We start from the raw sequence: 27,236 nt of genomic DNA, 5'->3' as shown, positions 1-27,236 counted from the left end.
TCCAGAGAGAATCCTTATCAGAGCTTAGGAAAAATCCCTCTTATGTTTCTAGATATATTTCTCTCAAGAACCTGGAAGAACCCCTCTTATGATCCCTCTCAGAGTTCTGGGGGAATCACTCGTAGAATTCTGGGGAACATCTTTCGGGGTTCCGGCAGAATTATTCTCAGCATTCTAAAGGATTCCACCCAGGATTTTAGTGGAATCCTGAGAGAATACTTAAAAGGATTCTGGAGGAATTCTTCTCAGGATTCTGGGGGAATCCTATCTTCCAGAATTATGCGAGAGTATATATGAGGTTTCTTTGTCAATCCCGCCTAGTATTTTGAGAGAACCTTTCTCAGGATGTTGGAGTAATTCTTCTTATGGTTCTAAGCTACCCTTTTCAGGATTCTGGGTAGTTTCTTTTAAGTTTCTTGGGGATTTCATCTAAGAATTCCAAAGATATTTTTTGTGAGAATCGCTCTCAGTATTCTAGCTGGATTCAGGAACATTTTGAGAGATTCTCAAGTGGAAGCTCAAGGATTCTGAGACAAAGGACTCTGCGAGAATTCTTCTCGGGACTGTAAGATAATTCGTCTCGTAGATATGGCGTAATCTCTCTCAGGATTCTAGAAAAATCCTTAATGGAATTCAGAGAGAATTCCTACCAATACAACGGAAGAGTATTGCTTTCTATTCTAGATAATGTCGCTCAGGATTCTGATGTAATTATTTTCAGCATTCTGAATAAATCTCTCTCTCATAATTTTGAAGGAACTCCTTGCAGAATTCTGGAGATTCTGGGGGAATTTCTCTCAGCAGTCTGCGGTAATTCATCCCAGTACTATATGGGAATACTTCCCAGAGTTCTGGGGAATCTCAGGATCTCAAGATTTTTCTTTCGATTCAAAAATATTAATTTAATTTTTTTTATCAGAATACACTATCAACGTTATATCCATTTTCGAATCAAAGTCACAAAACATTTTATGTGCAATCTCAAATTTTGATACTGAATTTATTTAGACAAATATAACATACCATGAACTCGAACTACATGCAGCCAACGAATCATTTTATAGTTTTGTCATATTTTATAATATCAAATCAATGTGAAAACATCGATTCAAAACATTCGATTAAATCGGTGAATGGTTTCTGCTGATCCGATTCGAATCGATTCTCAAAAATCGATGTCTCAGCCAGATTTGCCCAATGCTAATCTGTACACATCTTCGAAACATAATGTTTTTATCTCACTTCTGGGTACTTTTCCAAGGAAAAGTTATTTGTAAAAGTGCTTGAAATCAACGAAATAAAACACCTTCGGGTGGTACATACCTTCAGCATAGTTATATCCTCAAACTAGTTGCACAAGCGTTTGAATATAAAACAGCAAGTGAGTGACATAATACTACTACCCTCCAGTATCAATCAATCATTTCAGAGTGCAATGTTGTTTTTGTCTTGATTATTAAATACATGACTATTACAATCACACGTCTTACTGGAAGTCGTTTCTGTCGATTCACTCTCCATCAGAAGTTTCTTCTGAGATCAATCTAAGCGTGTCTTCTAGCATTCTTTCAAGAACACTCAAGGCAATAAAAGACAAAAAAAATCCCAATTTTTTATTTTATTTATTTTTATTCATTTTTTTTCTTTTTGAGAATTGTCCAGTCCATTTTTGTAAAACTGTCTACTTGGATTCCTCCAAATGTTCCTTCTGGGCTTCCAGCTAAAGTTCCTTCTATAAATTTGTCCATTTCACAACGAGCTTTTTTCCAGATTTTCTTCAGCATCCTTCCGTTAGAAATTGAAATTGTCCATCATAAATCCTCAAAGAGTTCCTACTGAGAATTCTCCACGACTTACTTCTGGGAATCCTCTCAAGAGTTTCTTCTGGAAATCATCCTTAAGTTCTTCTAGATATCCTTGAAAAGTTCCTTCTGAAGGCCTTCCTGGAGTACATTCTGAAAATTTTCCAGGAGTTCTTTTTGGGAATCCTACAATAGTTCCTTAGGAGAATTCTTCGGAAGTACTTTTCCTGTGGATATTTATAAATAGAATATCTGGATTAATCCCCAGAAGGAATTATCGGAGCCATGCCACCAAGTCGTAGCTCTTTTCTCGGCTCCTGTAACCACTACCTGAATAACATCTCGAGAAGGCGCTTTTCCAGCCTTTTCACAGTCGTTAAATAAAAGTTATACGGCATCCTCAAATTAATCGAATAAATATTTTTTTTATGAATACCGTTACGCAATACATGTGGAACTGGAACTATCGCTTTCAAAATTGAATAATTAAAGTACTTGCCGCTACTTGGAATCGAACTGCCGATCTCCATATTCACTGGGCTCGAGGATGTCCTCGTTGCCACACTGCTATATATAAATAGCACAGAAAGTAGCCCGTTTTGTTTTACTCCAGACAAGGCTGTATAATTGTGCCACAAGAAACCTTACCCAACTTCATCTTGCTGCAAAATCTTGTGAAACGCCAAACGCAAGAATGTTTACATTGAACAAGCTTCTAGCTCAGTGGTGCTCAAACTGCGGCCCGCGGGCCGCATGCGGCCCTCGAAGCTCTTGAATGCGGCCCGCAGAGTACTTTGGAAAAAAGTTAATCATAGTTTAAAATAATAAAAAAAAATGTTATTACAATGCTCAATCATATGCAAATATTTATTTTCCCTTTAGGAATGATAAAATGATTTCAATGACCAACTTTCTATAATTTTCCATGATTGAAAATATTGTGCAAAATACTTATTTTAGTTCGTGTTAATGTTGACTGTAGATTTTATCATTATTTTAAAATTTTCGGTCTCACCGAAGTAAGATTGAAAACATGATTTCAAGTCCAAGTCCTATTTCTGTCAAGAAGTGGATTTTAAACTCTCCAAAAAATCTATTGTTTGTTGAAAAATTCATAGGGATAATCAATAAAATTTTTGGCAAATATTTTGTTTGTTATATAAAACATTTACCATGTTACAGTAGCTACAGTTTCTTCTATAATTTTATTGATTGATTGATTGATTTATTTTTATTATAGAGACTTTCAGCCCTTGGCTGGTTCGTCTCTTTCTATGATTTGAGGCTACATTTTGAAATTGGTGTTAAGATAATCCAGCCATAAGTAGCAATAAATAATTTGCTACTACAAATAGACTCACAATTGGATGGATTTTCCGATTTTCAATATGTTTTCAATGGTCAAACTGAGATCTTTGAAAGTATTGAAGTGCAAATTTATTGAATTTATCATAAAATCTATGATTTTCCAATACTAAAATTGCCTTAAGCCTGGAACACACAGCGTCCGTTCCCATGGGAAATCTGTCAAATTGCTGTCACGCACACACAAACGTATCCATTGTGCAGTGTACTTTAGAAAAAAAGTTAGAACACTTTTGATACAATATTCAGGATAATTTTCATCCTGCGGCCCGCGGCTCAGACGCAAAATCTCAATTTGGCCCGCGGTATACATCAACCTGAGCACCACTGCTCTAGCTGAAAGAATGTTCCAAAAACAGCTACGAAGCGCTGCTGTTATGTTTATTTGGCAACATTACACAACGTATTGTATAAAGCTGCTGTTTGATTGTTTGGGACTCTTATACGATTTGCACATCTTCCGGCAAATCTTCCGGAGTTGGATTAAAGTGCAATAAATGGAACCCAAATAGTTTCACAGCACAGAGATGAATAGCTGTAATTGTATTTGTATAGTAGCTATATCCTGCTTAAAGTTTGTTTTGACAATAAAGTTTACATCCGACAAGCCGTGTTGGGATACTAACAGTTTCTTCATTACAGCTTCTAGCTGTAATGATATCGCAAAACGGCCTTCAAAGCGCTGCTGGTTTGTTGATTTGTCAGTATCACGAATTGTACTGTATAGTAGCAGCTGTTTTTTTTTTTTTTTTCGGGGGGACTCCTATTCGGTTTGTTCAAGTTTTCACAACTTACGGAAAATCTCCCGGTGTTGGAGTAGAGTGCAGTAAAGGCAGCCCCAGTGACAAGTGTTTGATTTCAAAAAGCTGGGTATAGTATTTTGTATAGTACTTGTTTGGCAGCCTATATGTCCCTAGTTTCCCTTTTATTCAGCGTTGACTGCTTCAATTCGATTGTTACACAACAAAAAGCAAATAACTGAAGCTTATAGCGCTGAAAATGTTAGTTGGAAATCTAGTCCGACCTATATTGGTTGAGTAGGTCGAATCAAGCACAACAGAGTTTGTATAAGAATGTGACGATAAACAAATAAACATTAAAGATGATGGAGCAATTCGTCTAGGTACTGCGAATTTTCGCTAACGGATAACAATTTCGTAGGTCGTATAATACGACGATGCATAATCAAAATGTCATTCCTACTAAAGACCGTCTTCGAAAAAATGATCGGAACAGCAAATACTCTTTCGAAATAAAGAGTATTTGGGGATAGGCAACATTTTCAGGTTGGCTATCGGATAATTATGCCTTTTTCTAGAATCTTTCTAGCTTCATGTAGAATAGTCCAACTAGCAGTGAAAATTTTAGAATTTCTGATGCACTTTTTGAAAGGTTACAGCTAGTTGACTCTTTTTTGAGAAATGTTGCCTGTCCCGATCATTTTGTCTATCCCAGTCAGTACCAGTAAATATATAGTTTGTATGCGTAAAGGAGTTTTTTTCTGGAAGTTCTCAACATCACCACAAGAATCCCAAGTAACATTTTGATGACGAATTAGTCTTACAGAGGGATCGATAATTGTGGCATGTAACCTAATATCTGTTGTTTTGGTTTTATAATAGTTCTAAAAATCTATTCTAGTCTATTTCATTCAAAAATGTTACGCGGGATGTCTTGTTAGGTAAACTGCTACAACCAACAGATGTACCTCGATAAATCCTTATGTAAAACAGCTTGAAGACAATTACTCTGTCTTTAATCTGCTCATATAGATATACTCACTCTAAAAACCCATTTCCTTCCAAGCCTCTTTTTACGAGTCACCCTTGATGATACGAGCAAAAACAACCATGTAAGATGTAACTCTGCTGTTTACGTATTACAAACAACACGCTCTCCGAGCTTAAATGAGAAACCATGAAAATTAGATCAGCGTTTCCGCGCATGTCGGTCAACGTGGTGACGCTGATGCTGATGCTGCGCTGTGGCGCCGGAACAGCGCAGTGTTACTCAACAGACCCCCGAAACTACCTTTGAGCTAGATGTGATCACATGTACCTTAAATACTCGGTCCACACTTATTCGGCCGTTTTAAATCCCAATGTTATGTGGTGGACCCACTGACTTACTGCTGGGCTGGGCTGGGTACCATGGTCCACCATCCATGGCTTGCCAAATTAATTTTCGAATGCATTTTCAACCGGACTTTGCTTGATCTGATTTTGGTGCGAGAGTGAGGCCTGCACGCTATTGACTGCTGCTGCTACTCAGCAGTTTCTGTTGTGCATAATACTTATACCTAGTTCGATTAGATTCGATTCAAATTTAGACTCCGAAGCGTTTAATTGTGGTGCCCCGATATGGATGTCGAGCTGAATCGGTTTAAGAAGGTGATATAATTCTTACTGTATGAATCCAGCCAGTCAGTGTATCTTATGCACGCTAAGTGGTTGGATAACAGACACTGCGTCTGTTTTTAAATTAAATGGTTAAAATACCGTGTTCTACAAAGTAGAATGATTTCTGCTAGGTATGTTCGACTACTTGATAGACAAAACCTTGGTCATAGAATTAATGTAATTTCTTTGCTAAAATTATTGATTATCATTATAATAACGACAATTGTATTATTGATTGTTTTTCATTATGTTTATTGCAAACCAAATTATTCATTATTACGATGATTATACGTACATCAATCATTTTTTCATTATCTTTGTTCTGATGGCGCAAAGAGAACAGGAACGCAATCGTATTAAAGCATAAACTCGTAGGAATTATTTTTTTTTTTACCGTAACGGAGTTTTCATGTCCACTGTGAATCGAGTTGCGGATCCTCGCTCAGACTCGTAAGTACGCCCGATCTTACTCCCTGATGGGATGAGTGGGCATATTTCCGACGTGATGAAATAAAACTTCAATTAAAACCAATGATGCCGACCGACCGACAACGAAGGCGCCGGTAAATGTTTCATTTATACATATATTGTTTATTGCTCTGTTGAAGGGGCGTTTGCATTTGACTGACCGACGCGGCATGGCGGCGGCGTTCGAGGCCTTGTACGTGACACTGAATCGTATAATGTTGCGGCTGGCTCCACCAAAGGATCATTCCGCAGATCGTTTTGTGCAGAAAAAGTTGGCCAAAAGCGACACAAACATACCGGCGCGGCGGTGGCACCTGCTAATTAAAATGTATGGTCAATTAAAAAGTTTGAGAATTGTTGGAGATTTGGTTTTTGCTGTTTTGAAGGATTCTTTGTCGGATTTTTGCAAGCCATGATGAGCTGGTGAGCTTTCGGGTTTTAAGCGGTTTGCGTAGAAAGGTTGGGTCCAGCCTTGGGCAACGACATATGGTCATCGAAAAAAATGTGTAGAAAATAAATCAACTACGATGAGTAGCTTGAGTTTCATTGACCGTAGATGCTACTCCAGAATCGCCAAATCAGCCACACTCACACAAGGAAACAATGAGATAGCTGCTTGGGGACAGGCATCTTCAGTGTGTGAGTGTTGGTGATTTTCTTTTAGACAAGAATGGCGTCTGCTACGTCAGATTGCAGGTCTATGTGGGGAAGAGTTGGAAGAAATGACAAAATTCGCTTGCCCATGGCAGGTCGCATATTCACTGTGTCAGCGCAAGCTCATGCTGCGATGTTTTTGGGAAATACCTAGCTTTGGGTCAGGGAATTCACATTGGTGGTGGCTGGCGTGAAGATTGTGTGATGGTTACTCTGAGGAAGATGCGATACAGTTTACTAGTTGCATAACTTGAAGCCGTGATACGACAGATCGACACTGTCTTAGACAGTGCTGTGAAGCTGGATGGAAAGGAAACTTATTTTTCAACACGTTTCTGGTTCTAGAGGTGGCAACTCATGTAACAATTTAATGATGTACAAACGTTATTCCAACTATTTCGAAGCAGTTTTTTTTTTGCCAAAGACTGGGCCTTGTATGCAACCCTTTATTCAGATCCCCAAAATCTTGTTTTGGTGATTTATTCAACATTTCCCTGCATTGAGGTGTTTTGCGAAGCTCAGCTCAGAAGCGTGCTATTAAGGAACGATGTATGGACGACTTTGATCTTGTGGTTTTGTCTAAATCCTAATCTACTCGGCAAATTTTCAGACAAAACAATAAGTAAATATCGTTCATACACCGCTACAGCAAACGAATGTAACTGTTTGCAAGTGAATGCTCCCATCTCTGCACCACATACAATTGCATACACAAACACGTAAAAGAGAGCATAACTTGTTGTGTCTGAATAATCAAAACCATATGTTGTACAAAACCGGCTTTGAAGCTGAAAAAGCGATGCTGGTACTGTGAAAACTTGCTTTGGTCAGCAGTCAAAAATGTTTGATAAAGGGTGTTGGCTTATGCTACATTTTTGTGAATATTCGAAAGCTGGTTAAACAGACGAAGAGTACTCTGTTCAACTTGATATTAAGACATCCATGATTAAAAAGTTGAATAAGTAATACTTAAGACCGATATTCAGTTGTCATTGTATTCTGCTAATGTTAGATTAACATTAGCAAGCAATGCTCAGCTGATACTCTCGCTGTTCATCATTCATATTGCTACTTGGGAATGTATACAGTATTATAGCTAGATGATTAATATGCTCCTGTTCATGGCGATGGCACAAATTTCCCAAGTGGAGGAGAACGTGCCTCTGGAGCCGATCTACTGATACCGAGGGTTCCTCTCTGGAGCCACCATGATCAACTTCAGGCTCCCCACTCTCTACGATGTTCAGTAGAGTCGGATCTTCCTAATACCTCTGATGTTACTAGTTTTATTTTTAACCAAAATTTAGAAAGAGGGAAAAGCCCCTTTGAGTGATACCTCTGATGTTATGCGATATGTTGTTCCGTGGACTACAATGGAAGCCATGTTGAGAAAACTCATGAATAATGCTCTTGTGACTGGAAATAATAACTTTAAATATTATTATAGCATCCCGGGTAGAGGAAAAGAGCTCAATAATAGCATATTTTGATGTGGAGATGAAAAAGTGATATTGGTTTGATTGATTTAAGAGATAAAAGATCGTAAAATAATATCAAATATTTACTCCTGGAACATCATCATCATACCATATTTAGATCTTGTAAGATCTAACCAATAGCAGCGAGCTATTCATTTGATCTTAAAATATCATATTTTGATATTTTCCAGATGTTCCAGGAACATATTTTCGATATTATTTGCAGATCTTTTATCTCTTATATCAATCAAACCACTATCACGTTTTGATCGTCAGTATTTCACCTCTACCTGGGATTTTGATCTATAGTGCGTTGCAACTTTTGGAGGCTTCTTGCAAATTATTTTTTAACATAAAAGCTGCAGCAGCAACAGAAACTGACAATTTTATTGTCATTTGGTCGTTCACTTGAAGAGCTCTGCAAGTAAAAACCAATTCGCCAAGAGGACATCTTGTGAAGTACAACAGATTTTAAGACAATCTCCAAATCAGTTCTCCAAGACTAACTTAGGGTGGGCCCGGGCCTCTTTGGTCTTATAGCGGGCTTATGATTGGCTTGACATCGTAATGTAGAGCAATTTGGTTTATGTTTGGTTTTGAAGAATAGCTGATGAAGAAATCTTAAAAAAGCGTTATAAAATTAATTTTGTTACTTGGGAGTAACTGAAAAATAGCTCAATTGATATGCGACGAGTGCTGGCAAAGGGTGATTATAGAGTACGCACTAGTCATCACTCGCCGGACCAAATGGTTTGCAGAAGCACGATACCTGAGAGCTAGTGATCTGGTTCATGTTATTGGTGAAACGACACTTCATCAGTGGGTTCGTGAACGTGTAGAGAAGATAAGCCCTGGATGAGACGGATGAGTGTATCAAGCACTAGTTCGCATAACATCAGAAGTATTAGGAAGACCAAACTCTACTGAATATCGTAGAAAGTATTGAGCCTGAAGTTTATCATGATGGTGGCTCCAGAGAGGAACCCTAGATATCAGTAGATCGGCTACAGAGGCACGTTTTACTGCAAATTTTCGGAAAATTTGTACCATCGCAATGAACACGAGCCTAATTATCATCTACCTGAAGGAGAGGGAAAGGATGGAATGGGGAAAACGACAGGTAGGGGAATAGGATCGCCATCCTAGGAGAGGGCACTAACGTATTAACAATGGGTTCAAACAGACCTGGAAAGGACACTGTAATAACGCTAAGAGAGTCTCTAACTCATTACCACTGCGGATCAAGAATAGCATAACATCCTGAAGATTCAGATTTCTGAAGTCAGTTTCAATTAATGAGTGTTTGCCGATTAGTCGGAAACGCTGTTGCCCAACAACTGGACAGTTACATATCAAATAATTCGATGTTTTATAATAAGATTCACAGCTATCACATACGAAGCTTCACTGAATATTCGTCAAGTCATAGCTGGTAGGAAGTGGCCAGTCAATGATTTGACCAGCATGCTGCAATTCTGCTTAGACAAATTTGTTGGATACTTCGCTACCCCTAGAAATTGCTCAGAATAATAAAATTTTGTTTGACATGACTCCAAACTATTACAATATTATTTATGCTGAGTGGCAGCTCAGGTGTGAATCGGAAGCTTTACCTAACACTTCTATACCGGAATAGTTGGCTCAGGCCCAATGAAGTCATTTGATGCTCCAGTGCAAGCTAACTCATCATCCAATTCATTTCCAGCAATGGAAGAATGGCCAGGTACCCATACAAGGTCTACAGAATTTGCTGAATTCAGCTCCTCGATTTGAGTTCGACAAGCGTTAACTAACTGCGTCCTAGAGTTGGCCGAAGCAAGTGCTTCAATAGCAGCCTGATGGCTATCTGAGCAGCAGTAGCATATTACTTTGCTCATCACGTGCTGCTGAAGTGCACATAAGGGTGCTAACTGCTAACATATTGGCATGAAAAACGGTGCAGTGTCTACCAAGTGAGTAAGACTGATGGAGTCTTAGCTCTCGAGAGTAGACACCAGCACCAGCTTGACCTTCGGGAAAGGAGCCATTAGTGTAACATACGATGCCTTGTGAAATACTTCTCTCCAGATATCCAGATGTCCACTTTTCCCGGGAAGGGAATTCCGTGGAAATTGTCCTATATGGAAAATTACAAGCAATTGTAAGATCACTTGAAGCAAGGACAACTTTGTCCCAATTCACCAAAAGTGGAAACAACGAGGTGTGTGTTGATCTTCGGTTCACATGAGTTTCTTTTAGTAAATCGAATACACATAAGCGGTAAGTGCAAGGAAGCGCTTCTTGTTTAAGATAAGATGATTGTGTAGTGGGACAACGTCAAAGATAACTTCAAGCGCTACCGTGGGAATTGAAGAGAACGCTCCACACATCGCCATTATCCACATCCTTTGGAGATGGCCTAGTTTCGATTGGTTTGTTTTTACTTTGCTCCACGACACAAGATATCAATATTGATCAAACAACAGCTGTGCAAATCCATCTCATATACAATACTTGGGTTTTAGACCCCAAGTTTTATCAGTTTTACCTAAGGTTTGCCGACATTGCCCGAGGGCCATACAAGCTTTCTTGATTCTGAACTCAATATGAGGTCAAATCTTGGAATCAAGAATGACTCCTACGTACTCTGCCTGTTCAGTCACATTGATTTCAGAATCAAAGAGACGCAAAGATAGGGCGCCATTATGGTTGCGTCTTCCCGTGAAAAGACCAACAGATGTTTTTATTCGGGTTTACCGAAAGGACATATTTGCGACACCAGCCCTCAACTTCCTGAAGACCGCTTTGCATCAGCCCGAAAATGGTGCTGATGCACATGCCGACTAACAAGTGGAGAGTGGTGAACCTGAAGTAGATCATTATGGTGGCTCCAGAGAGGAACCCTAGGACGTCATCTAGTTTTTTTAATTCTTACCCGCTTAGTCTGATTTACAGCTCTTTTGTCCACTGAGACACTATGAGAGCGAGTACAACCGACAGCTGCACTTACAGATTGCACACTCAATGTTATATTTTGTTAAATCCCATTATTTTATTAGTTCAATGCACCTCATTAACATTAACTGTTAATTATATAAAACATCTATTTGGAGCGCTTTTATGAAGTTTTGGGTCATATACATAATTATCTCTCACAGAAATAGGCGCAGCCATAAATAATCTAAGATATGGCAAACCTAAATAATTTAACCAATATAAAATCAAGATTATTCCCATTAGCTTTTAAAACGCTACCTATGTAGTGCATTATACCGCTACGGCGATTTAAAGCTCATCAAGTTGGCATCAAATCACTTCTCATTGGTACACGGCAGCCAAGCAAGCATCAATCCGACAGACAGAAGAACGAATAAAAACATTGCCACCGCACCGGCTAACTAGTGACTGCGTCTACTTCAACTTTACTTTCGATCTCTACCGAGATCGATCGATCGTTGTATGTGTATCTGTCTGTCCGTTTGCTCAACCGTGTTGTTATGACTTATTCATCACTAATTACGGTATCTTGCTGACCACACTCAACTAGGTACGTAGGTAAAGGTACTGGATACGCGCGTAAATTTTCCAGAAGCTTACAAACCAAACTAAAACCATTGCATCAACCATAGCAGTTCACCCTGCACATCCAAATTAAAGTTTATCTCAGAACTTAGAAGAGAATTGTTCAAAATTGACGAAAGTTATTTTCCCGGAAAATTGGAATGGAAAAAATGTACAAAATTACATGTTTGAATGAGTTGTTTAAATAATATGAATTTAAAATTATATAGCACAGTGGCAATTTTTGGGGATCATTTTGTATCACTTCTCTTCATAAGTACAGAGTCTAGGTATACTCCAACTCCAACATACAAATATGTGTTCACACTTCGATTGATCAAGCTGAACTACACTACCGCCTTGAGATTTTGCTAATTAAAACAGGCGCAGCAGCTGAGTTACAGCCAGAGCAGCTCGCAATCAACAGAATAAATCACCAACCGCACGCATAAGTACCTACCTACCCACCAAGCACTATCAATCGATCGCGGTGTGGGGGCGGTGCAGAAGGCTTATCAGACGCAACACATCGAGCTAAATAGATGCGCGTGCTTCGGCGCCGCTGCACTGGTGTATTTCCGCGTTTCCGGGATTCTGAGGTATCGCTGCCGCCGCCAGTGTAATTTGTTATGGAGACCGCCAGGGTTATAGTCCACGCGAGTTTGCATCTGCAAATTTGATGGTGATTACTATGGGAGGACATAGTGTCCGTTTGATTTACAATTGTAGGAAGGATATCTGCGATATCAATCAGTGTCTGCTTCTTCTTAAAGGCGTTACGACTCAACTGAGACGAAGGGTGCTCTCTGCGCCAATCTCTGCGCTCCACGTCTTCTTGTGCCAATCGGATCGGTAGCGAACACCAACTTTGCAGGGTTGTTATCCGGCATTCTTGCAATACGCCCTTCACACCGCATTCTTCCTGCTTTGGCCACCTTCTGGATGCTAGGATTGCCGTAGAGTTCAGTGAGGTCGTGATTCATCTTTCGCCGCCACACACCGCACACACCGTTCCCCTGCACACCGCCGAAGATCTTCTTTAGCACGGGTCGCTCGAAAACTCTGAGTGCTTGCAGATCCGCTTCGAGCATGGTCCATGTCTCGTATCCGTAGAGGATCACCGGTCTTATGAGCGTTTTGAAGAGTGGGCAATATTTGAATGAGCTGAAAGTTCACCCGAAACACTTACGCAGTTTTGCACACCGTCTATCGTCGCTTTCATCAGTCTAGTGAGCTTCCCGGAGAAGCCGTTCTTGTCCTTGATGTTCTACGGTTCTCTGCGGTCGATACTGTCGTACACCGCCCTTGAGTCGATGAATAGGTGGTGCGTTGGGTCCTGTCCTGGTATTCGCGGCAGTTTTGGAGGCTTTGTCGCAAGGTGAAGATATGTTCCGTTGTCGAGCGGCCATCGAAGAAGCCGACTTGACAATTTCCCACAAACTCGTTTACTTCGGGAAGAAGACAACGATCTGGGATGGCGCATTGTAAGCGGCATTCAGAATTGTGGTCGCTCAGAAGTTCAACTTGTCACGTTTGGCAGTAGATGACCTTCCACTCCTCCGGAAGCTCTTCGTTCAGTCTCCCAGATCTGGACTATTAGCAGGTGCAGGCTTTTCCGGGTCCATTTTCATGAGTTCAGCTCCGATATCATCCTTACCACTGACTTATTGTTCTTGAGCTGATGGAAAGCATCCTTAATTTCCGTCACTCAATGTCGGAGTTGGCTCGTTGTTGTTTCCTGCTGGACTGGCGTAGTAATTTCTCTCATCTCACGTTCGTCCACCAAGATGCTCTCGATACCCGAGCAGAAGGGCATACCTTACAAATACCATGCGAGGAGCAACATGTGCTCTATTACCCAAAATTGTTATTCCTGCGTTATTGTTGAAAATGTTATGAGAACACCACAAAAACAGTTGGAGGTATTTGAGCAGAGTTTGGTATTGATGTATTATTTGTTAGTTTAGCAGTGAAAATAACCGAAGAACAAGATTTGCTATTACATCATGAAGCCATCGAACAAAGGAAGCATTTAATAACAAGAAATGTTATTAGTTTGTTATTCAATAACTTTAGGATAACAAATACAGCACTTGAAATTTTAGGTATGCATTCATTATTGAAATAATAATACTTGTTATTTGCTAGGTGTTATTTATACTAAATTTTGGTATTCGTATTTTTTATTTTGCCTCTTATTACCACCTAAGGAAGGGCATATCGAGGCATGGTAGTATTTAAGATAAATACCTTGATATGTTATTTACTTGTTATTTTCTTCTGCTCGGGTATTATGCCACATTTTGGCTCGCGACGCGAAGTCTTTGCGGAATGCCTTGAGCTTCTGGTTGAACTTCCGTGTTTATGTGTTTCCTTGCGAAAGCGTGCTGATTAATGACTTGGTGATGGCACTCCTCCAGATGGTCCTTCTGACTCCTCCAAGAGATCATACGCGATTTTTCCATATTTTTACCCAAAACATTCTTCTAGGATTCCCAGTAAGCTCTTGATAAGATTCTTCCGTTTTTTTAGATTCCTTCAGAAGTCGCCACTGAGCTTTTCAGGAGTTTCTTCTTTAAGAGGTTTAAGAGGTTTCATCTGAAATTCCTTCAAAAGCTCTTGCCGGGATTCCTCCAGGAAGTACTCCCAGGATTCGTCCAGAGTTCTTTCCTGGATTTACACCCGATTCTTTTTTTGCACGGGTCTAGTTTTTACTATAACTCAATCAATTTTGAACCGATTTTCATGAAATTTTGTACACATGTCGGCACGATTAGTACTATCCGTGTATAGAAAATCAAGTCAATCGGTTCAAAATTGACAGAGTTATACCAAAATAACCACCTGTGCAAAAAAAGAATCGGGTGTATGTAGAAATCAATTCCGAGATTCGTTAAGCATTACTCCTTCTACCCCAGTAATTTTTCTTGATATTCTTCCAGAAATTCCTTCCGTGGTTTCTCCACAAACTTATTCCAGAATCCCTCTTGGATTTGCTTCTGTAGTTCCTCAGGGGCCAATGTAGGGGGGCCGCGGTGTTACCAAAAAAAATGTTATTTTTTTTCTATGTTTGTGCAAATTAGGTATATATTTTTAGTTTTATATACCGCCACCCCCAAAAGCCCCAATTCGAGGAACAAATTTTCAGTATAAAACGCCTTCAGAAGAAAAATATTTTCGGCTGCGCCGCTGTCTTTCAGCTTCGACTCAAATTGAATGTACCTACATGACATCATTGTTTACGAAATGTGAGTGTCAACGTATTATTGATCGTTGAAAATTCCTCCCACAGTAAATTTCTGGTTACGTTACTGTACCCAAAAAACTCGGTTTGGTTCATTTAATTCAAATTTTATTTTTTTTTTAATTTTCATTGGGCCGCAGATGTTCGGACAATTCTTAAGGGCGGACGGGACGGTCGAGGAAATACCCGCCATTACTCTGTGGCTACTAAGATGGTAATCTCAGATTCTACTTCATATTTTGCAACAAAAACCTATCATTGTGTATACTCACTTGCAGTGCATATGCTGATTGGTTTTCAGCAGCTTCAGTGCGATAGAACTCGAGATTACCATCTTCAAAATCGCGAGGCAAATTGTTAGAGAGGCAAGATAGGAAAAATAACACGGCGTCCCGTTTCACCTTAAAGGGGGTCTCTCTCTCTCTCTTCTTGGCGTAACGTCCTCACTGGGTTAAAGCCTGCTTCTCAGCTTAGTGTTCTATGAGCACTTCCACAGTTATTAACTGAGAGCTTCCTCTGCCAATGACCATTTTGCATGTGTATATCGTGTGGCAGGCACGAAGATACTCTATGCTCAAGGAAGTCAAGGAAATTTCCTTTACGAAAAGATCCTGGACCGACCGGGAATCGAACCCGTCACCCTCAGCATGGTCATGCTGAATACCCGTGCGTTTACCGCCTCGGCTATATGGGACCCTTCTAAAAGGGGGTCACCACCTCAAAAAGGTTGGGAATCTCTGTTAGAGTTACCCCTCTGGAATAAGTTCCCAAAGGAATCCCGAAATAAGTTCCTGAAAAAAAAATCCAAAAGCATTTCCTGATTACCTTTCCTAAATACCAGACCCAGACAACAACCCAGAAGGAGTTCCCGGAGGAATCCCTAAATGAGTCCTAGAAGCATTTTCCGAAAGAATCCTGGAAAAGGTTCCTGTCAAGGATCTTTAAGGATTCCTGGAAGGATCTCAGAAAGAAACCCCAGAAGAAATTCCGGAAAGAAGCTTGTGTGGAATTCCTGGCAGGAATCCCTGACGGAATGTTGGAAGGAGTTTTTGAAGGAATCTTAGAAGAAAGTTTTGAAGCATTAGCATTAGCAGTACAGTCCTTGACCGCTGTTATGAGGGTATCAATAAACACTTAAAACACAAACAGAAACACAGAAAAAAAAACAACATCAAATTTTGATCCTGCAATGTTCCCTGGCTACATTTGTTAGGAAAATGGCAAGATCAGAATTTAATGTGGTAGATCTTACGCCGTAACGCACTATTCCAAGGTGATCTACCCACGTTACGGGAACTCAGAAGGAAGTTCTGAAGCAATCCCCGAAAGAACTGCTGGTGGAATTTCGGATGAAATTGCTATAATTTCCAGGACTACCATTTGTAAGTCCAAGAAAGCTTCTGGAGATATTAAAAAAAATAAACTATTAGGAGAATGTTGGATGGAACTCCTTTTAAAATTCCGGAAGAAATCTCTTGAAATCCCTGAAAGAATCTCTGAAGGAATCCTGGAAAGGAATCTCCAGATTGAACATTTTAGGAATCTCACAAAGAAAACCAGAGAGTTTCTGAAGGAATCCGAAAAAGAATCTCAGATGAGTGCATAAACCACGGAAGAAATTCCTGGAAGAATCTCAGGGAAAATTGCTGGGGTAATCCTGAGACGAGACCAGACAACTGGCTTCTTATTGATCTACTTTACTTCCAAAATGTTTGTTGTTTATTTACGTTTCGCTTCGACCGTCGTTCGGGCTAGTGTTGCCAAACATTTTATGTTGCTTCAATATCAAAGTTTTTTACGTATGTAACATAAATGAGAAGTGCCCATAAATTTTGTCATAAGTTTTTGGGACGGGGGGAGTTAACTTTTATAATTGATTGTCCATAGCGTGTTCGTAATTCAAAACAAATGAAGGATTAGTTCTAAATGATATTTGTAAACATAATTCTTTGAAAAAAAAAATAAATACCTTAGCTCTAAAGCTAGATTTTCTTCAAAATTGATTTTCAAACAAAATAGTCACCGTTGAGATGCTGTAACTCTACTTTCTGGTGAAAGATTAGGCCTACATTTTGACAAAAAGAAACGTCTTTAGTTTTGATTTAAGCTAAATATTTTTTGTAGCATCAGCTACAAAACAAACAAGGTCAAATTGTTAAAAAAAAAAGGATCACTCCCAAATTTATCATCGAAAGCAAGCGAGAAGGCACCGATTCATTTCCTTCTTTTTGTGTTATTATAAGTGCTCAATTCTAACAAAAATACAAAAAATAATGAACAAAACAAACCACGCTCCAATCCTTCATTTTGAGTAGGATTGAATTGGTCAAGCACCCTTCCGAGCAGTTGAAACAATCTCCATAATAACAGTTCTTGAATGTTGATATTTTTTGTTAAATTCTCAATACATTTAATTAATTTTTGCGAATGGGAAAATTAGTTCTCTTTCATTATCATTAATGAAAATGTATGCGGACCGTATTAACAATCGCTTTTGACAACACTGCCCACAAACGGTCGGGAACGGTCAGATGTTTTTTGCCTGAAACGTTTTTGCTTTTTTCTAATAGCATGAAATCAACCAATCAGCAGCTGGTCCGTTTTGGGCCCATATCAAGCTACGTATTGACTGGTCTCGTTTCAGGGGTAATCCTAGAAGGCATTCCTGGAGGAATCTCAGAAGGTACTCCTTAAAAAATCCCAGAAAGAATCTTTGGAAGAATCCCAGGAGTACTTTATGGAAGAATCTCGGCACGAGCTCCCAGACGGAACCTCTCAAGGAATCTGGCGAAGCTGTTTAAAATGGGACAAAATCTCTACACGGAGAAACTGAAAAACTCAAAATTAGGTACTTTTAAACTCAATTTTGAGTTCTTTTTCATCTCCCATTTCATGCGCTCTTTCTATTGTTGTCAGAGAGTGAAGAGAGAAACATCCCAACTTTTGCAGTTCCGTGCGTCAAGCCAACACTGAGTTTCTAGCACAGTACTCAAATTTGAGTGAATACAACCTAGTCAAAATTTCGGTTGGGTGGAAAAAACTTAAAATGAGGTATTTTTTTCACATGGAAGCAAGCGGGAACATCCCAACAAAAACATCGACTGCATCAACTCAAAATTGGCTTGACGTACGCAACCCCGAAGTTGGGTGGAAAGAACTCACTTTTGGGTAGTTTAGTCTCTCCGTGTAGCGTGTGCAGCTTTTTCTTTTTTCTCACTCACTCTCGTAAACAAACACGCGAAAGAAACAGATAATAGAGGGGGCACTTTGCCCCCTCTTTTATCTTGCTCTTTCTTGTGGTCAACAAAATGAACGAGAGAGAAAAAAGAAAAGGCTGCGCACGCAAGTGGACAAAATGCAACTTTTTTCAGCTAAATCTAGTGCATTTTAACATGAATAGGGTATCGGGATGCTTCGTTGGCATAGTCCCCTCATTCGGCCTATCTTAACGTTAACCAAAAACTCAAACAAACACCCATAACTGGAGATCAGAAAAGCTATGCGCCAAACAAATGTAACATTTCGTTTCAATTTTAGCATTTTGGAGCATTAAAGTTGAATAAAAATGTCACTTTGTTTAGCTTTTGTAGACGCCTTGATTCTTCGACTTAATAGGTAGTCTATACATATGGTCATAAATGGCCTGATTCTGGAACATTTCGAATTGACTTTTTGATAACTGAACATTTTATGCGACGGTCAAAGACGCTATTTTGATCTTGTATATTTGTTCTCAACGAAAAATAACTATTTTACAAATTAAATGTGGGCCGAATATTGAGGACATTTTTTTTCACTATGTACCCAAATCTTGGCCCATCAGTAAAGTGACGTCAACAACACCGAAAAAGTGACGTCAACCACATTGCTTGCGAATGAACCAGAAAGAACGAACGAGAAGAAAGATTTTGTGTGCGGTGACTGTAAAAATATAACACAATGATGGGGTTGCATTGTTTTCGTTACTAAATTAAGAAAGAACTATAGTTTAAATGATTTATTTATAGTTATGTGAAAATTTGGCTCCGAAAATCTAATTTGAAAGCAAGATTGGTGAATAAACAGTGATAATACTTCAGCAGAAATATTAAAAAATTATAGAACAAGTGGTTCTAGCGTTTGGAAAGCAATAGGCCAACGTTGTATCCACTAGTAGGCCAATTTTTGTACCGTAGACCAACGTTGCATACCATCGCATCGAATCTTTTTAACGTAATTAAGTAAATTCTTGAATATTTTCGCAAGTTTACTTCCAATTGCAGAAACATGCACTGTCTAGAGTGTGTGATAAAGTGAACACATCATTTATACTGCTATTAATTCACGAGTTATGGTCAAAATTGCCAAGGCGGCTGGCATATTAGGCCAAGGAACGGTACACATACCCTATTACTAATACGGATGAGTTGTATACATTTCGTCTGAATTGCATTGATTTTGAAAGGCCTTGCCCCCCAACTACGTGAAAAGTTGGCTTGTATGTGGGTAGCGATTCTCATTCAATATGGGTCAAGCGTCGCGACAGTATAGGTGTAAGGCATAACCGATTTACAAACAGATCTGGTAGTTTGCTTGACCCAAAATCGAGCCAGTTCAAATATGTCCTACTTGATTATAGATGGCGCAAATACTGTCTCAGAGTTCCGCTTGCAGAAGAGGCCAAATACAAAATGTAAATATTTTGAGAAAACAATCGTTAACAAGCTTAAGTATGTAGCATCCCGAACTGCTTCAACCGTTCGTTGGGTTTGTGAGTAGGTCAAGTTTAAGGTTGAAGGATTCGTCATTGACATAATCATCATCATTGAAAATACGAAAGCAGTTTTCTCAATCTTTACTTGAATGTTTGCATTGAAAATGTATTCACTGCATTCCATTCTGCACCCGCACAGTGAATTCATTTTCACAGCGACAATAACAGTTTTGAACGAGAAAACTGCTTTCAGATATTCAATGATGACGATGATGTCAATGACGAATCCTTCAACCTTAAGTGATTCGATACTGGATTAACGTAGCAGTTAATGTTTTGAGTAAATGCGTTTGCAATCTTTTTGATGATGTAATGTAAAACCCCTGTTTTTTTTTATTTGAACCTAGCATGATTCCTTATTAAATTCTAAATTTTATTTCAATCGTTGGGTTACTAATTATGTTTTTCTCTCTTTTAATTCCAGGTAATCAATGGTTCCTCTACTCTGACTAGGTGTACTTACTAAGGTAACACATTGAAATATAAATTTACCCGTAGAAGACAATGTAAATTTATGAAAATTGCTCAATTCTGAGGCTGCATCAGCCTTACACGAGTAGAGTCATCTTAAGACAAGACTGTATGACTTTTCAATGCTTTCTAACTGATCGTACCCTTAGACTTGAATGGACACACGTTTTGGATAGATTTTGAAACTCTACCCTACGCTAGGCATTACGACATCAATCAAGGGCTACGTTGTGTCTCCGGAGCCCTTTTTCCTCCAAAAAAAATCCATTCACTACAAAGGGCTCTGACTGCGTGATAGGCTCTAGGAGCGTTTGTTTGCAATGTAAAAAGTTTTTGCGACATTTGTGAATTTATAGTGATTAAAAAGTGTCAAGAATAACTTCCTTAGATTCATCTTGGCGTTTTCAGTCTTCTTTGGTCGTCAAGGAATATTTATAGGGCACGTGCACCGGTTTTGGCCAGTCTGAGGAAACTATTTTTTTTTACAAAAATAACCAATAAATCTATGAAAACTATCAATGCCCAAATAAAAGGTCTCAATCGATATATTGTTAGATAAATGCAGAATACAAACTAATTCTTTATTTATGTATTCAAAGTGGCACTGGCCAAAATAGAAGCATTGCCGCAGTTCTGGCATAATTCTCAACTTTGGTTTCTATTTTGGCCAATCACGTGTATTTAATATAGGAGTGGCTTAATTAGAAGCACCCTGGCCAAAATAGACATATTGGAGCTGATTTGAAGGATTTTTGAATCTGCTAGTAAAAAATTAATTTATGTCAATTGATATCGCAACAGGCTGAATACCGCACTATGGCTAAAACTCCGGACTGGCCAAAACTGAAGCTTCTACCCTACTCGACAACTCGACGGGATCATTTGGCATCATCGTTCTTACTCTATGAAAACTACTAATAATACAAAACAATGCTTTCAATCTGTATATCGTTAGAACAATGAATAAATCAAACTAGTAGGGTAAAATGCCAATTGTTGCACGGTTAAGTGAACCAACCTCAGTATTTTAGCTATAAGACGAATAATAATCAATATTTTTCAATGCAATTTCCCATAGAACATACCAATTGTACAAGACAAAGCCGTTCCCACACGATTCGTGTGTTTTGAAGTTATTTCAATTGTCTTTATTTCGATTGGGGACAAGACAACAGCATATTCTGAAACTGGGCCGAAATTAAAGTTTTCATAGTTATAGAATCGGCATCAAATCAAATTCAAGTTTGGGAGCGATTAGGGGGGGGGGAGGATAATGAAAAACAATAAGAGGATTAACTAAAAGCTGCATAAATGACAACCTTACGTAAACATCGCGTTATCAATACAATCTTTGATTATTATGCTTCAGAATTTGTTTGAGTGTTTGAAACTTCCGGTAGTGTTTCGAATGCCTCGCAAAAGTAGCGTTTTCATAATTGGATTTTGTTTTTTTTTTTCATATTTCCATATTTGTAACTCCATTCTGGAAAAAAAAGAAGAAAAAAAACAACCACAAAATTGTTCTTTTCCTATGAATTGATGAAACGATCCAATTTCTGCTAACATATCGGCTTGTTCGTTTCTTTCAATTCCCCAGTGCCCTGGAACCCTAAACAGCATTGCCTGATTGCGGCAAGCTAATTGTTAAAATGACTGAATACAATCCCAAACATGTTTACATAGAAGTGCATGTTGCTTATATCAAAGCATTTGGAACAAAATGTTCAACGTCTGTAGTTTCTTCGTAAACCAATATCACGGCACTCTATAATCGTCTCGATTTCAGCTTGAAAACTATAGGTCATTTACACATAGGAATTGATAGGATTTTTATTTAATTCCCGTCTATCTAAGCACCGACCAAAAAAAAAATCGAAGTCCCAACTAACAATCGCCAGTCGCAAACAAAGCATGCATGCTAAATTGTTGCTTTATAATAGTAATTAGGCTAACACAAATTTCGATTTTCTCTTATGTCACCGCCCCCTCAGAAAATTTTGGTCGAAATTCAACATTTTGAGGGGGGACACCAATAAATTATTCAAGAAATTTTAAAATTTCAAGGTGAAATTATATTTGCACAGAAAATTTCTTAACAAATCCGATGAGTTTATAGATTTTGCCGAATTGTTTGGGTATTTCTTCCTCAAATACATTTATTATTTATTGTCCTCCCCCTTAGCGAGCCAACGAGTATTGTGACAAAAGAAGAAAATGGGATTTGTTTCGGCCTTATAGCTGAACTAAAATTATGCTGTACACATTACTGTACAAATGCTATTTCCATTGAAAAAGTAGCCAATGTTCAACTTATCGTATTGGTATTAACCATTAAAATTTAAAACACTTTTCAGGCGTTTAATATGTAGAGTAAAGTGGGGTTGAGTTGCATTATGAACATTATACAACTATTTTTCATTATACAACTCATTTCCATTAATGGCCAGTTCGGAAAAATTGGCCATCATGATATCAAAATGAGTTATATAAAATATAAATTATGATACTCGACTCGCAGTAATTCCTTTACAACATAGTTTAACAAGACTTTTTTCTGCTTCTTGTTAAGTTCATGTAAAAATTAGCACATGTATCTGTATAATGTGTTTTTCACAAGTCAAATAAGCGCTTTCGTTTCATACTTGGACTCAGAGTACATGATGAAAAAACACGTGTTTTTTACTGAACATTAGCTGATTTAATCTTTCGTTCAGTCGTTAACCATAATGTCTGTGCTAATTCACCACTATAGGAATAGGAGTCGAAATCTAATCATTATTAAACCACGGGAAGTTTATGTTTTGATTTGAGCAATGCAATTCATCAGGAAGCCATGCGGCTGGCAATCGACGGGTCTCGAGTTCGGATCTGGATTGAGGTAAATTTATGTGTGGTTATTATTTCACAATATTTGTTCACAGTATTAAATGCCAATCATAAACTCTCGTGGAAATTGAAAAAAAAATGTAGAGTAAGGTGGGGCAAAAGTTCGACCTTAGTTGAAAATTCAACGTATTTCAAAAAATTGAAGCAGATAAAAATAAACAAATAGCGTGTGGTGATTCTACCATCCATGAGCTAAAATTTTGCTGAACAAAGTTACGCCAAATGTCTTTTCAATTTTGAGTTACAACACTTTTTGTATGTGTGTGTTTTATTCGAACTCTTGCCCCACCACTGGGGCAAAAGTTCGAATCTAGTGTTTGTGGAATTTCGCTAACCGTAGCACACTATTTTGACACTTTGGCAATATGAATACCTGAAACCACTTAATATTTGATGTTAGAACTGGAATACACTTTAAAATTCGATTTGGATTTTACCCAAATCAGGGTTAAATTTACTACACCTAAAATTAGTAGTTTTCCGTCAAATTCAGATAAAACAACATTTTTTTCAACTTTAATCGAATTTTCTCACTAATTCCATCACTCTTAGAGATAATATGTACATTTTGCAGAATTTTAGGTTTATACCTAAAGTTGCCATATGACTCGAACTTTTGCCCCACAATTCGAACTTTTGCCCCACTATGTGCAAAATACGATTTCCAAATCTTTTTTGCAAAAAGTTATACATGCTACAGCATCTTCAAAATATACCCAGTTACGCCCCAAAATAAAATATCAAATTCGATTTCATTAAAATTTCATTCCATGCGTTGGAAGGGCCATCGCATGTTACAATTTTTTTTATCAAAAACCAACATTTTGTCATAACTTCTCGAAATATTGATCAATTTTCATAATTTTTGGAGTGAAAGACTCTTTTTCAAAAAGGGTTCGAACAACCTTGACACAGGAAAGAAATAATTTGAATTGAGCTCAAAAACTTCAAAAGAAACTCTTGCCCCACTCGAACTTTAGCCCCACTTTACTCTATTTTATTTATTTTTAATCAGTTTTGCTAAAGCTGAATAACAGCTTTACTATATAGTTGTAAAACGATTTAACAACAAACAGTTCAGTTGGTACACAACACTATGCTTTATAGTTTCTCCAAATTTGTGTGAACAAAACCCGAACAAAGGTTGTGCCTGAAAATTATCCAAATATTATTCAGCATCATGCTGAATCAATTCGTCGTAAAGGTGCTTGTAAAATGAGCTATTGTTAGTTGGGGTGTATCTTGCACCTCGCCAAAAGCCTTATAGCTAATTTGGTGTCAATTTCTAATTTATAAATTAGCCTCCATATCATGTAAAAAATATTGTATAAAAACTTCAATTTCCTTAAATTACTAAGACTGCATAATTGTACCTCGAATTCTGTTTCCGTCTAGTTCACGTCTATTTTAGACACAACCTGAATTCAATTCCCGGCACACCTTCTACGTGACACTATTGTACATAGAATGATAAAAATATGATTTGATCGTAGGTGTTCATTAGAAAAGTCGGTCAAATTTTCCGCAATCCATATCAAATCATGTGTTCGAAGCACTTTTGAGCAAAACGCTTTTAAACTGAGATGGTTGTAGCTTTGGATTAACAACCAAACTATTTTGAATAACATTGTTGCCAACCAGATCATGATACGCCATCGCTGAGCAACGAAGAAATATTTCTCTGTGGTTCTGAAATATGATATTTCGATTGCAGAAAATCCACGCACACATTTGCTTGCATCCCCCCTAGACGAAGACAACTTGTTGTTTACATTTTAACGTCGAGAAAAATGTTTTGAATGAATTGAAGTTTGGTCTAACAAGTGAATCTGGCGAAGTGTAAATTGAACGGTGATGAAGAACAATTCGACTAGCTGCTGCTTTGGTGACGGTTGCCTTCGTCGTACGCAAAAAGAGAAAAAAAATCAACTCGTAAGGGGAGTGAAATTGAAACGTGAAATTTCGCGTAATTATTCCATTTCCAGTACTATTGTGGCTGATTATTGATAGTCTACATCTTTTTGCTTTCATAGCTCATCAATATTGGCAAAGGAAAGTTGGAATAACTGTAATTACTGGTTGTTTTCAGTCTGATATGACAGGAATTAGTGCATATGACGAAGTAGATTTCTACCTTATATTGATCCCAAACTACATTTGTTTTCCTACAATACAATCTACGGAAATTTATTAATACATTGATCATTTTTACTTGTTGTTTTATAAATACTTAAAACAATATTTTTGACTAATAAAAATGGCCTTCTTCTTCTTTATGGCAAGTTCCTATCGGAACTTGGCCTGCCTCTCTTTAACTTAGTGTCTAAGCACACTTTTTTTATAGTTATTAATTGAAGGGTTTTCTTTGCTTGCCATTGCATGAATTTGTATATTGTCAGGCAAGCACAATGATGTACTATGCCCAGGGAGTCGAGAAAATCTTCCCGAATGTAACGAGAGTCGAACCCGCCTTTTCTGGATTGGCGATCCATAGACTTAACCACTAGGCTAACTGGAGACTCCTTAGATGGCCCTCTCGTTGATCAATTTCACCCGAAATCACGGTAATTCTATTTCTCTGAACACTTTTTGTGTATTTTATGAGTGCACACATCAGGCAACCATCGCGCACATTTCTTCTCTTAAGGAGCTGTCCATTAATTACGTAAGGGTTTATGGGGGGAGGGGGGTTTGGAAAATCTTACGCGTCATACAAAACTATTTTGAGTTTCATACAAAAAATCTTACAAGGGGGGGTGGGGGTGTCGAAAAATCGGAAAAATTGCCTTACGTAATAAATGGACAGCCCCTAAGAGATTATCAACCAGCTGATTAGTTTGATTTACCGTCCCATCACATTGGCACGCGGCCGAGGCTCCCTACGACGAAACCCTTCTACCCATCCAAAGAAATGTACCCACAAATCATCTTCTTCATCCTGTCCCAGTCAACCGGCTGGCGGTGGTGACCCATTGCCCAAGTCTTGCTCATCACCCGGACAAGATGTAATCACCAGATGGGTATGCGCTGGCCCGTCGTCGTCGCCGCGCGCGCCACTTTGGCTATGCGGATTATACGATGATGGGGACAACGTGACTCGTCGTCGTCGTCGTTAGCGCCCTCACCACCCGCCAACATGCTCGCTCGCGCAATGCTTAATCGCCTTCATGACGACGCGATGGACGACCGACGCGGCGACAACGACGCGTTACGTCATTGGAAAAATTGTCCGCGATACTCGCGATACCTACTTGCTTGGAACTTGGGTCTCAGCAACATGTAGAAGGGTAGGTTAGGTATGGTGGCTATGGGTACTAGTGAGAGCGAAAGCTCAATGATACGTGTGGTACCCGAGTGGTATTGGGTCTTGAGCCCGTTGACCTTTTCTCGATCAGTAGGTCAGTCGGTGGCAGAGCTAATAAGGCGGAGGCAGTGTTGCCAACTTGCATATTTATGAAGGTATGTTGTTTTGATTAAAATCAAAATTGAGATTGATTGACTGCCCGTAGTTACTACTAGGGGCAGTTATTGTATTGGTTCGGAAGTTATCATTTAATCATTAAGCGACCTACAATTACCTCGCTTTGACGTTTCGGTCCTGGTTTGGGGCCTTCCTCAGGGATCTATAGTTTTATTGATAATATAGACAATTAACAGTTTTAGCCGCCGGGGCCCGTAGTGTAGTGGCTACACGTTCACTTCATAAGTGGATGGTCATGGGTTCGATCCCAGCCCCGGTACTTGCAATTTTTCGTCAGTTGCTCTTCCCCCGAGAGCGGCTGACACCTGACCCTCTTCTGAGCATATGCTGTAACGGACTCGGAAACTTGGATATCGGCTAACGGCAACTCATAATGGACCCCCAATCGGACTGGAAATGGAACAAGAGCCACACAGCAACATCGTGCTCATCATTCTACCATGGACAGGGTAGAAAAGTGACAGCAGCGCAAAGGCAACCAGTTCGATATAGTAGAATTAGAATAGAATACATTTAGGCGCTGTACAAAGTGTAAGTGCAGCCGCCAATTGGAATCGCTCACGCAGTGCCCTAGTGGACAAAAGAGCTGTAAATTAGGTTAAGTGGTTGAAAAAATGAACAGTTTTAGCCGGGGCCCGTGGCGCAATTGGTCACACGTTTGCTTCATAAGCAGACGGTCATGGGTTCGATCCCAG

At 38.9% G+C, this 27,236-nt stretch overlaps 1 protein-coding gene across 1 annotated transcript in view; it reads left to right on the top strand.

Annotated features, from left to right (window-relative positions):
* Positions 1 to 20,253, top strand: part of LOC109428893 (patched domain-containing protein 3) — a 318,076-nt gene extending 297,823 nt beyond the window's left edge. The window contains exon 8 of the mRNA XM_062855392.1: positions 20,128 to 20,253. Within this exon, the coding sequence (XP_062711376.1) occupies positions 20,128 to 20,156 (29 nt within the window). The 3' untranslated portion in view covers positions 20,157 to 20,253. The remainder of the gene's footprint in view (positions 1 to 20,127) is intronic.
* Positions 20,254 to 27,236: the final 6,983 nt, after the last annotated feature.

The sequence above is a fragment of the Aedes albopictus genome, chromosome 3 (genome assembly GCF_035046485.1).
Source record: "Aedes albopictus strain Foshan chromosome 3, AalbF5, whole genome shotgun sequence".
NCBI lineage: Eukaryota > Metazoa > Arthropoda > Insecta > Diptera > Culicidae > Aedes > Aedes albopictus.
Note: the sequence above shows the minus strand (reverse complement) of the source record. Positions and strands in the feature narration are given on the sequence as shown.